General features: G+C 38.0%; 1 protein-coding gene across 2 annotated transcripts; it reads right to left on the bottom strand.

Annotated features, from left to right (window-relative positions):
• Nucleotides 1–179: 179 nt before the first annotated feature.
• rab3ab (RAB3A, member RAS oncogene family, b) lies at nucleotides 180–12,680 on the bottom strand. 2 transcript variants are annotated; one of them, XR_008365695.1, is made up of 6 exons: nucleotides 12,619–12,680; nucleotides 9,143–9,370; nucleotides 5,475–5,593; nucleotides 5,069–5,193; nucleotides 3,746–3,992; nucleotides 180–798 (listed from the first exon to the last, which is right to left on the bottom strand). XR_008365695.1 is itself a non-coding variant. In XM_053513397.1 (5 exons), the coding sequence occupies exons 2-5, from the start codon at nucleotides 9,368–9,370 to the stop codon at nucleotides 3,802–3,804; spliced, it is 663 nt and encodes a 220-aa protein (XP_053369372.1). In that variant the 5' UTR covers nucleotides 12,619–12,680; the 3' UTR covers nucleotides 1,628–3,801. The 2 variants fall into 2 exon arrangements, 1 of the variants encoding a protein (XP_053369372.1); XM_053513397.1 differs by lacking the exon at nucleotides 180–798 and having other exon boundaries at nucleotides 1,628–3,992.
• Between the last annotated feature and the right edge of the window lie 424 nt (nucleotides 12,681–13,104).

Genomic DNA, 13,104 nt, shown 5'->3' on the forward strand with positions numbered 1-13,104 from the left:
CGTTCTGGTTTGTCTTAAATGCTTCTCATATATGGGGGGGGGGGGGAATAAATGAGTACTTTAAGTCATTGACACTAATTTATTGACAATAAGAGAAAAGAATTTTACTATCTAAGGCCAAAAACAGTTGCTTGGTGCCCTCTTTAGGTTAGTATATGTATTGCTATAAAGGAAGTTTGTAGTTGATAGTTTTTCAGGACCCCAAGTCAGTTCAGAGATGCAGTAGATCTAATATCTTACTAGTTAAAACAAGTGGAAGACCTTTTTTTAAATAATGGGCTTTAATTTTATAAATTGGGTAACAAGGTTCACTTTTTAAATGACCTTTAACCAAAACACAGTTAATTTCACATTAAATGAACAATTAAAAATCAATTAAAAATAAAACAAAAATAATGTCAGTACTTAAGTTTCTTCTTACTATGATATTTATATGATGCAGCTTCTTGTTTAAAATGTGACCTTATGGATTATTATATTTATTTTTTTATATTACTAGCGATGAAGATGTTTAGCAATCATGGTGTGAAGGTAAAGTGTTCATGCCTCTGGCTGGGGGCTGCAGTTGAAAGACACTTGATCTATGATTAAAAGGTGTTTACATTTACCTTACATACATCTTCATAAATGTGATATGAATGGGAAAGAAATGGCACCCTGGTTGTGGATCTTACCGTCTGTTTACATTTTACTGCCAGAAGAGCTGCTCGGCTCTGTTACTTTTCCCTAAAAGGCAGCTTGTGATGCTGTGAGTGCGGAGAGGAAGGATGGGAGTGTAGTACTGAAGCTGTGATTCACCTTGCAGGGGATCAGATAAACAGCAGACATTTAAACACAGCACAAAAATCTGCTTTATGTATTTGCATTATTGCTATTTAAAATTGGGGATAGCAATACTTTCCTATGTGCCAGTTTAGAAAGAGAAAAAGTGTTCACTATACATAGTGTAGTGATAATAATAATAATAAGATGAAGAAGAATAAAACAATTTACAGTATAACGTCCTTCATGAAAGTGTCTCAGTATCTTAGTACAGAGTAAATGTTTAATCACAGTTCATGTTGCACTGAGGTAAATCATTATAAAAGGAAAGTAGCCGCTGCACCGAGAGGTCAGCAACTGATTCCTTCAGGTGAACATTTTATTCAGTCCATTACACATTGTTATTCTTTCTTCCACCTTACAGCCAAGACCTATTATTCTACTTTGCAAATCATGTGACCTTGTGGACACATCTGTTGCCATGGTAATGGCTGATCCAGACGGCCTTCTGACGTCATCTTTGGTCCCAAAGGAAATAGACTATTTTTAAATATCTGGCAGGACACTGTTGTCATTTTTATACATGAAGAGACTCACTGAAGAGAATAACTTGCTAAAGGATGTGCCAGATTAGTCGGCCTTTACAGGCTGCGATTGGATGTATAGGATTTTCACTGCTTGGTGTACAGTTGTTCTTGTTGCACTGTTTTTGCATCTTCCTTCTGTTTTTTTTTGCTTTTGTCAACTTGCACTGGCCCGGCTCCTTACCAACTGCCACATATCACTATAACACTGTGTACCTCTTTATTAATATAATAATAATAATAATAATAAATTAAATAATAATAATATCTCAAAACACCACTGCAACAGCACAAACCTTTATTATTATTATTTTTTTTTTCAATTCAGTAATTTCCACAACATAGACAGTAGGTTTGGTAAACTTCACCACTGAACATTTGACACCATGCCCCTTATTGTATTTAGAGTTAATTTACTACTGCATAATAGTTGGTCTTTTTCTTTTTCTTTTTTAACTTGAAACATACACAGAATTTCCATATTAGAAAAAAAGAAGATTTACAAAAATAAATAAAAGTAGAAAAAACACAACAACGCATCGAAATCAAAAAGTGCCGAATTTAAAACAAACCAATCCCTAAAAACGGAATAGAAAAGCAGGTCTTTTAGAGCATTGAAGCGATTACAGCGTGGTTAAACGTTGTGATTTGCTCAATCTCGATAAGCTTATTAATTTATCTTAATATAAATTTGGACACGGACACGAAGCATCTGCTTGGACATCCTGTCCACAGTTTGGTCTCTGAGGGTTAGTGTGCATTTGATCAATTTCACTCATCCTGCTCTTTAGTGAATTTGAAGTATTCAAGTTCCATAGCTTCCTGTCGATCTGTGTCACCTTACAGGATTTGCTAAGTTCTAGATTTTTTTTTCCTCCTGAACTTTTAAGATTTCTCTCTAAAAGGGCATAATAAAACCATAAATACTTCAAAACATTGTTTTCCATATTGCTTTGTAATAAAGTGACACATTCATTCACAAGCAAGCATACACAACGCAGATAAAGCACATACTTTAAATAATTTCTCATATCTCGTCTTTTTTTGTGTTTGTTTGTTTGTTTGTTTTGAGCCCAGAGTCACAGCACAAGTCACACATAAAACTAAAGACTCAAATATATTTACAGTCATTTTTCAGGAAGACAGCATAGCAAAGGAAAGAAAACTGGCAAAGATACTTTTAGGAATTTAAACTGATTTCAATCGTAAAAAAAAAAAAACTATAAGGGGCTCTGGTTTTGCTTGTCAACATCGTCTTATATTCTCATTAATGCCAATACGAAGTTCATAATAAGTAACAGTCCTGACTCTCGGTCATGTGACCTGACAACAACACATTTACAACATGAGATGTTTTTCCTTTCAAGTTTCTTTTCAGTACAACATGTAGGAATAAATTTTCTGCACCAGGACAAGCTGTTTACAGAAACATTTAGAAAAAAAAGAAAAAAAAGATCAGAAATGGGAATCCCATCCCTGAACCTTGCATCGAGTTAGGAATAAGTACGGGTTTAGCGACACCAGTTAAAGTTTGATTGTGGATAGGATTCTTCACGTTGGCAGAAGCTGATGTTCTGTCACTACAACAATGTGAGTATTAACACGCAAGAAGTGATTCCCGAATGAACTTTTTTCTTCATTTAGAGGATTTACGGTATCTAGAGACTGTTTGGAGCTACAACGGACAGTGCGGAAATCTTATAACTATTTGCCTAAATGGCTTAAATTCCTTCCATGCATTTTACACTGAGGAATGTCTATGTATATCTGACTTTCAGCAGTTCAGTGACTAAAGGTACCATGATTAAGACCTACAAATATGCAAGAGAGGTTTGTGACAAGCAATGCAAAGGATCACCACAGAAACATTACATGACTCCTCTTATTTTCTTCATACTTCTCTGATTTGTCATTTTTAAAATGCTTTTTTTTTCTCTTTAAATATGTTACTATACCTGTATTAAATACTGCACATTGTCTATATACATGTTTGGAATAAATATACAATAGGTTTCTTCTCTAGTATTTGTTCGTATTTGACAAAAGTTAAGCATGAAAGAAAACAAAAGATTGTGTTAAATAGGAAAGAAACTAAAAAAGGTAAAAGGTGGCACATGAAGGCCAGATAAAAGTTTCACACAAAAGGGAAAGGAGCTAACACGTGATGATTTGTGCTTCGCCAAACTTACTTCTTAAAGTACAATATTAAAGTATGGCTTTCCCTCTCCAAGTCTAAAACAACAATGCAGCAAAATCAAAGATAGTGTCATAAATGATTACATAAAAAAAAAAAAACACTCACAAACTGAATTATAACCAGAACAGAACAAAAGATAACAGGATAGTTCTACAGGTTTCTATGTTAGAATATTCTTTTCCTTTATCCCGTGTTGGTTTACCTTTCTCCTGTGTATGGTAGTGCAGGGCAGTGTAGTTGGAGAGGCTGGGTGGTGTTTTAGCAAGCGCAGTCCTGGTGTGGAGCGGCGGGCTGCTCGGTGAGCTGTGGGCCCTGTTTGGCTCCGGTCACGGCTGGGTCCGCGGCGTCAAGGCTCTCTGACATCTTCTCGCATATGATGTCCACCAGGCGCTCGAAGGTCTGCTTTACATTGATGTTGTCTTTGGCACTGGCCTCGAAAAATTCAAACCCTGGAACAGACACAAGTTAATGAACGCAAGTATTTATTTACCTTTATTTTTGTATTCCCTGCTGTTATTAAATAAAATGTTTGATCGCCACGATTACACTTTTAATTTTTTCACTTTTTAAATGACTTCGTAATATCTATTATTTTCTCAAAAACAAGGACTGCAACCAATCATAATGGTCCTAGCTTTGTCAACTCGACAGGTCTAATTTTGTGCATGTTTGCATTTGAGGTGATAAAATCAATATATATATATATATATCACATCGTTTTTACTTATAAAATCGCAACATAGATCGAACCGGCCCCAAGGTATCGTGATATAGCGTATCAGTGTGTCTGTAATATTCCCATCTCTACTACTGTATGCAGTTACATTTTGGTTTAATTCTACTTTAATGCAGTTAGTTTCAGGTTTAAAAATTGGAAATTAATGTAAACAGACATTTTATATTATGCTGAGATTATTAGCAATTAGCATTATAGTCTATAAGGTGCACAGAAACATATAATTAATATTTTCTGGATGCACTGAGAAATAAAATAAACAGTTTAATATTGTGATGCTTAATGATGCATTTAAGACACATTGTTACCATTAAGTTATGTCAAGTTAACATCATTTCCCACCGTACCACATTCGACTGAAAAAATGTAGTGTGCCTTTGGTTGTGTTTTGTCAACTTCGCCTTGGGTGGCATGCGATTAGTTTAGCATGCGGCTTAGTGATTAGCACTGTCCCACCTCCAGGGACAGGGTTCGATTCCAGTCTTGGGGTCTGTTTGGATTGAGTTTGCATGTTCTCCCCGTACTTCTCGAGTTTCCTATGGTTACTCCGGTTTCCTTCCACAGTCCAAAGGCATGCAGATTAGGCTAATTGTCGTTCCCAAATTGCTTGTTGTATGTGTGTGTTTGTATGCGTGATTATCCACAGGCAAGTTTCGTGCCCTAAGTCTCTTGGGATAGGCTGCAGGCCCCCCATGACACAGGGTACAGGATAAAGCGGTATACACGATGAGACAATGAGTAAAAATTTTGCCTTGAATGCAGCGTTAAATCCCGCACAGATAAACTCACCAAGGTGTTCAGAAAGTTGTCGTCCTCTTTCAGAAGCCACCACCCTTTCATCATCCATGTCACACTTGTTACCCACCAAGAGCACCTGAGCATTATCCCATGAGTAGGTTTTTATCTGTGTGGACCTGTAACATGGAAACAGGAAACATTTAATGATTTAACATTAAAGATTTGAAATGATTAACTAGACAGCAGCTTTGAAGCAGGATTTGGTTTCATTTGTTTAAAAATGTATTATGCTAAGAAAAATATCATTTGAAATCCTTGAGTTACTGCACAAAAATGTCCCTCCGACAGTCCTGGGATCTGAAATAGTTAAGAACCTTAACCACTGAACAGCCACGGCACTTATGTTACAACTCGACGTTTTAGATAACGGAAGAGCTTTGTTTAGGAAATGACTCACCAGTCCTGTACGGCCGCGAAAGACTCTTCGTTAGTGATGTCATACATGAGGATAAAGCCCATGGCTCCCCTATAATAGGCTGTAGTGATGGTCCTGTAGCGCTCCTGCCCTGCCGTGTCCTGTCCAGGAAAATCATGTTTTAATAAATTTTCGTAAGGCATGTGGGTTTTTCTGATGACAGACAAATTTTACTATCATAAACAACAGAAAGTGAATATTTCGGATTTTGTCCATTTGACACAACCACTCGTCAGATTTACACCATATTTAAAGATACACATATGCAAGATCCTAAACTGTATTACCGTAATAGGCCCAATGTATATAATATATTCATTGTATGTTGTGCGTAAGTGTATGTTCAGTATTGGTGCATAATAAGATCCAAAAGCCAGTACTGGCTGATGGAACAGACACAGATGCAGCATTGGGTGCTTGAGCTCACCAGTTGCTGCTTAAAGCTCTACTTTACTTTAAGGCGGATTCAAAAGGATTATAAGACCCATTTGGCTTACCTGCGTTTAATTATCTAACCAGATAGATAATACTAAGACACAATATCTGAGAAAGGATCAAGGTGCTTGTTCTGGACTCAGCTAAATTGTATCCAACAGGAATTTTTGGTTGTTGTGGAAAATGTTGTGGCCATGTTAAATTGGCATCCTTATGGATGTCGGAACACCTTTGGTATTAGTTTGTTTTTTGAAAGTTGATGCATGAGATGACATTGTAAGCTGACTACAGGACATTGAGGTAATGCTGGATGCTGACCCTAACAAAATGTTGGAAATACAACTAAGCTGGTTCCCGGGGTCGGACTTGATCCTGATACTTGGGATACAAATATGGGAATCAGCCGTAAAAAAGAATACAAAAAAATGTTTAACATCTGGGATCTTTTTTGTAAAACTGGACTGGGCTGCCATGTGCCTTTTACTAAGGAGTGGCTTCCGTCTTGCCACTCTACCTTATACAGTTGGCCTGATTGGTGGAATTCTACAGAGATGGTTGTCCTTCTAAAGGTTCTCCACAGAGGACCTCTGGAGCTCTGACAGAGCGACCATCGGGTTCTTGGTCACCTCCCTGACTAAGGCCCTTCTCCACCGATTGCTCAGTTTAGATGGCCGGCCAGCTCTAGGAAGGGTCCTGGTGGTTTCGAACTTCTTCCACTTACGGATGATGGAGACCACCGTGCTAATTGGGACCTTCAAAGCAGCAGAAATTCTTTTGTAACCTTCCCCAGATTTGTGCCTCGAGACAATCCTGTCTCGAAGGTCTACAGACAATTCCTTTGACTTCATGGTGCTCTGACATGACCTGTTAACTGTGGGACCTTATACAGACAGGTGTGTGCCTTTCCAAATCATGTCCAATCAACTGAATTTACCACAGGCGGACTCCATTTAGGCTGCAGAAACATCTCAAGGAAGATCGGGGAAACAGGATGATCAGGGGGAACAGGATGCGCCTGAGCTCAATTTTGAGCTTCATGGCAAAGGCTGTGAATACTTACTGTATGTACATGTGCATTCTCAATTTTTTTTTTTTAATAAGTTTGCAAAAATCTCAAGTAATCTTTTTTCATGTTGCCTTTATGGGGTGTTGTGTGTAGAATTCTGAGGAAAAAATGAATTTAATCCATTTTAGAATAAGGCTGTGACATAACAAAATGTGGAAAAAGTGATGCGATGTGAATACTTTCCGGATGCACTGTATATAGGGTAGGTTATTGCATTAACTGACATTAAGGGGCATAAATGCTGTAAATAAACACTGATATTCTGTTTTTTTTTAGGTTGTATTTGTAACAATGATAAAATGATGTTGGGATGAAGTTTAATGAATGGTCCCAAAAACAAAGTCATTTTAACTTTCAAAAAAGCAAAATAGTGTATTTCAGGTGAATTTTTATGTTTTTTTTTTTACATCACAAGCTCTGCGCAGAAGTATTGAGACACCCCTCAGTTCTTCACATTAAATTAAATGATGTAGATTAAATGAAAGAAATGGGAACAAACGTTTTATTGTGACAAGCTGCAATTTGCCTAAAATTATCATACAACCTCTGCAGCAGCCTCATTCCCCCTCTCGTCTGTTCCAACCACACAGCATTCATGCCTTAAGTTGGAGGATTTTATGCTTGAATGATTCATAGGTTACTGTGTGGTTTGAACTGGTCAGGTACTGCGAATGGACCCGAAAATGAGAGACAAAAAAAGTCCTTCAGCAAGACTGAAGAAGCATTCTTCAAGAATAGATTGATGAAATACAGGAAAGTCTGGCTCTCTGATGATGATGAAATGTGGGGCGGCGCAAGACTTCTGCACATTACTGTAAAATGTTAAGGTTCTGGCCGGGTATAGTCTGACTAATAATCAGTAAGGACTCTTGTACCCTTCTGATGTGGGTGGTGTCATGCTGGATGATGCCTCTCCCATCATAACATAGGTCGGGATGTTGTTAATCATGATCTTATCCTGGCAACATTGATAAGGCGGGATTAGGATGCCAGGTACCATGCATGTTTTTTACACAGAACAAGTCAGTCCCTGTTATCACATATAGTACTACACTTATTAACGGTCCTTCCATCATCAGCATTAGTTTAAGCTATTAAGTCAAAAACTGCTTCATCATGAAATAGAGAAGCCACAAAATGCAAATCATCACCCCTGTGGACACATCTGCAGTACTTCTTTTAGCAGTTTTAATAGAATTACCAACATGCACTTAATTAAAAAATAACGGCGCTTCTGAAATAATAGCTCGATAATAAGGACTGGATTAAAAGAAATCAATGAGTTGTCTATCTCCAGAGCATCTCCGTCAGTGCCGTACAGGGTTGCAATTCCCACACAGCTAAAGGGACCTATTAGGTTACCACAAGACCTATAATGAACAGAAGCAGGACTGGTTCTTGTCTCCATGACACTCTGCACACCATACTGCAGCTCAGTGCCTCATAAACAAGCGCTGTGGTAACGGAAAACACTTCCCATCTGGCTCAAATGTACAGTACAGTCTACTCCAGCTTTTATCAATGCACATCCTATTTGCCCATCACATGCAAATGCAGTTGTATTAGTTGAAAAAAACAAAACAAATGAAGCAATATGATTATTAAAACAAAATGCACGCAGAGAAGATGTGGAAGAATGTTTGTGCACATTGTAGTATGCAATGCCTAGAGCCATTTCGCTGGCCCTTGCTGGGTTTATCCTGTATTACACTGGGGGAGGGGGCTTTAAAAAAAAACAGGCAGTACAATGAGAAACTTGATGCACGGAGGGGGTGGGCCATTGGCGTTGTGTGCATTCCTGAATGGTTGTGAGCTCAATGCATCAGTGTTCACCCAATCATGTGCCTTTTCCTTCGCTCTGCTGCTAGGCTACAGGCTGTCACCCATCACCCATCACACATCGCCAACCAACCGGTCATAGGATGCTAACCATACACTCTCTACATTGCTTTCTCAACATTTTTAAACACAGCTTGTTCTATGGAAAAACATAAATTAAACATGTACACCCAATGTAATTTTCTTCTCTATTTCTGTTCCGTTTCAAACGGCAGGAAAAAAACAAAAGCATTGTGTTACGTCTTAGTGAATATCATATTGCATCAACAATGGCAGCATTCTAACGTATGAGAAGGACACGTGATCTCACCCAAATCTGCAGCTTGATCCTCTTGTCGTTTCTGTAGATGGTCTTCACCTTGAAGTCAATGCCCACTGTGCTAACGAAGGCCGGAGTGAAGGAATCATCCGCGTAGCGAAACAGGAAGCTGGTCTTCCCTACACTGCTGTTGCCGATGATCAGGATCTTAAACATATAATCGAAGTTCTGGTCAGAGGACTCCTTTTGCCCATAGCGGTTATCTGTAGCAGAGGCCATCTGGAGACAGAGACAAAGGGGATATGGAAGCATTTCTAAACACTTGTCTTGCTTTTTTCCCTAAATGTCAATCTTTTTGGGTACGTGAAAAAACAAATACTAATAATAATGATGGATTGAAATCAGATTACAGTGGGACTTTTATCTTATAATACTGTACCTTTAAGAATATAGACAGGAGAGCAGCATATGGTGTATGAAATAATCGTTTCTTTAGCCCTACAAACTATTAAATCTAAAAAACATCTCTGACCATCAATCTTTAAGCTTTGTTGTGGATAGAAATATGTTTATAAGAAGCTCAGTGCAAGAGTTTGACATTAACGAAAGAAAAAAAAATCTATTACACAACCACAGTTCACAGCATGAGCAGTGTCACTGTACAGTACGTCTGCAACAAGGAAACCTCCATCATCTACTTCAGCTCTAATAAGTAGCCAATAAGTCACAACATGTCACCAGGTCATCCACCATTAAAAATCAACCAAGCAAATAATGAAACATTACTCTTTGAAACCTGACTTAAAGGCATGCCAGTTCTTGGCATCAATCAGATTCTGTCCTGCCATGTTGGATCAATATTTGATACGGTGCCATGGGCAAAGGCCCCATTTGTCTCTTCCGTGCAAATCTAAAAACAGAACCTGATATAGTTTTTCACTGACCTCTATTCGACTGAGCCAAAAACGATGCCTACTGTCCACAGTCTACGAGCAGCCCTTAACTGGCTCTGTTTAAGTTTGGGCTTGAAAGTATACAATTATCCTTAGTCACATCTAAGGTAGTTGGTTGTTACATAACATGATCACAAACAGGATGTCCAACATGAGTTTGTATGAGATTGCAGCACAGTTTCTAACTGTCATTTAATGACTTTGGATGTTTTTTTTTTTTTTTTCAAAACTGACAGTAGGCCCAAATAAGAGAACCGTCCTGTACTTATATAATGGTATTTACAAATATGTTGCACATATGGTTAAGGGTTCTTAACTTGGATAAGGAAGTCTGGAGTGGAATTCTTAAAGGGTTGCTCTGAGGGACAAACCATAAAACGTTCAAGATTTAACCTTTTTAAAGAGTGGGAAGCCAGACATGAAATGATATGACTTACAGTAATATTTTATTCCACTGTACATCTTCATTTCTAGTAACCCTTTCATCTTAAAATGCTGGTGTCACGGAATAATCATGATATTATTTGTGTAATAAATGCAACCACAGTGTGTTCGATTTTAATCAGGATAATTCAGGCTGCGGTAAAGTTTCCTGCACTCGATGCTATCTAACTTTCATGTCATCATGTTTAATTTTGATGAGGTCTTAATGGAACAGCGAGCCTTGTGCTACAAACTTGAGGTCGAAAAATTAGGTTAACTGAGGTTGAAACTGTTAACGAATTTGTTTTTATTACAGTAAGGTGATTCACCTTACATGTAAAATGCATATGGAAAAATAACAGAAAAAAAATTAGGAAGTCTAGATGGATTTAATTAATTAACGACATTCTGGCTTTTTAAAAATTCTACAGTAGTTGTTGAGGGCTCTGTGAACAAAGAAAAAAAACAACCACCCTAAGCTGTATTATTTCCTTGAAACCTGATCACTGAGAGCAAAGTGGAGCATGAAGGTGTGCTCATTCTGAACCTTAAGTAGGACATTGCAAAACCTATGTTAGTCAACAAATGAACAAAGGTCTTTATATAAGTCCAATATTAAACATTTAGACTCCTTTGATAGTACACAGCCAGACGTCTGTCGTGAATGAATCAAGTGCCTTTAATTAATCCAGTGATTGATTACTTCTACAATAAATGCACTACATAATCACATAAACGTCTTTATTTATTAATGCCACACGACTCAGAAATACCCAGTGTACTACAGGTCGGTAAGTTGGAGAGCTCCGCATAATACCAGAGCATCGGTGAGTGCTTTTAGGCTTCTGCAGATAACAGAGAGGCCGAGAGCCCTAAAAATAGAATCTCACTTTTAGAAGCACATGATGTCGGGCCTGATACTTTATCAGCGCCGCAAAACTGCTGCAGATAAACATCCTCACTCGGGAAGTAAGATGTTTCACGTCATAGTACAGTATATGTGCCTGCGAAAGCATCAACCCAGCGCTGGGTCCAAGCGAAACTGCAGTGCACTTAAGTAAAGCTCAGATAAGGTTTTTTTAGACAAAACACCAAGCTTAAGGTCAGCTACGGGTAATGTCAGGGTGTGCTCAGATCAGACCATTGGGAAGGCCATTAAGCCTAAACCTAACCCTAGGCACCCTAATCCTTATAGATAATATTACATGTTGTATAAGCCTGTAATATTATAATATTCTAGCAATAGTATGTAGAATGGTATAACTGTATAATAATAATAATAATAATAATAATAATAATAATAAAATATAAATGCTTTTTTTGAACCAGGCCATGCATTGTCACGCATAGAAGGAATAGTCACAGTCCCTTTTTTGAAATATTACTCTATTACACAGTGCACCAGGCTCCTGAGTGACCCACCATCCATGATCTTACTCTACGCCATTTAACAACATAATAATAATAATAATAATAATAATAATAATCATCATCATCAGCTCACGCCTAATATTTTACTCCTTTAGATGTTTTTTTTTTCTCAGTCAGGCTTGCAAATCGCATACTCATGGATTTTGCTTATTCTCAATAATCATGCGGTTTCCTGTGAAAGCTGGGTGTGAAAATGGAGCTCTCTGGGCGGATGATGACGGGGCGCCTCGGGGCGCGTCATCCTCACAAGCGACCATCGTCTTCATCATTTTCATCATCATGTTTTTTTTTTTTTTTTTTACAATATATATAGCTAGATATAAAAGCATCGTCTGATCCATTCAGGCTTGCAATGAGCCCCATGGCTGAGATGTGATCTGCAGATCTTACGTAACCGAACACGCACACGCAGGCCAGATATGATGCTCATTATTAATATTATTAATATCACTCGCGTATGTTTATGCGACACGCGCGCGCGCGGAATGATACAAATGACAGATTACAAAATAACGAATTGTGACATCCAGATGTGTCCAGCAGCGCTTATAGAAATAGAGCGAAGAAGAGGATGCTTCTCTCCGAGCTCCATGTCAAATGAAGGTTATTCTTCCTTATAATTTGTTCAGCTGTTAATAATAGAAAGGAACACGCGAAGGTATGGACGCAGCCCATAAAACAACAGAATCATCATGGAAAATCATCATAGGCTTGTCTTACCGCGAGAGATGTTTTTAAACGCCAGTTACGCCAATGCTGCACTTCTTTGAGCACCTGCAGAAACTCTGACGTCACTTGATGGGCGTGTGACGCACACAGGAGGCGGGTGCTGAGCAGGCAGAGTGACAGCTCAGAGCACCAATGGGAACAGCGCACACCGCTCCTACTTCGTAAAATATTAATAAAGCCCTGGGCCTGAATTCTCACAGGGCCCTCATGCATTATGAAGCACGCTGGCTGGAGCCAATCCATAATTCATCAATTAAAACAGTTCTAGAAAATCCTTATTTGACTTTTGTTCAATTCTGGATTTTTTTTACAGGCCACCTTGATGTTTTTTTTTATTTTTTTTTTTAGATGTGGGTTTATGTAGCATTTTATGGTGATTATTGTTTTATTAATACAAAATTGATTAATCATCAACATTTGATTAACATATATTAATTCAATTCAATTCAGTTTTATTTATATAGAGCTTTTAACGAT

The sequence above is a fragment of the Clarias gariepinus genome, chromosome 15 (genome assembly GCF_024256425.1).
Source record: "Clarias gariepinus isolate MV-2021 ecotype Netherlands chromosome 15, CGAR_prim_01v2, whole genome shotgun sequence".
Classification (NCBI taxonomy): Eukaryota; Metazoa; Chordata; class Actinopteri; order Siluriformes; family Clariidae; genus Clarias; species Clarias gariepinus.

Bases quoted from the DNA above. Each gene is read 5' to 3' on its own strand.
- rab3ab (XM_053513397.1), bottom strand. From the start codon at position 9,370: ATGGCCTCTGCTACAGATAACCGCTATGGGCAAAAGGAGTCCTCTGAC. The intron at 5,594-9,142 runs GTGAGATCACGT...TTTCCTGGACAG, and splicing joins GGATCAAGCTGCAGATTTGG to GACACGGCAGGGCAGGAGCG. The intron at 3,993-5,068 runs GTGAGTTTATCT...TGTCTGTTCCAG, and splicing joins ACAACTTTCTGAACACCTTG to GGTTTGAATTTTTCGAGGCC.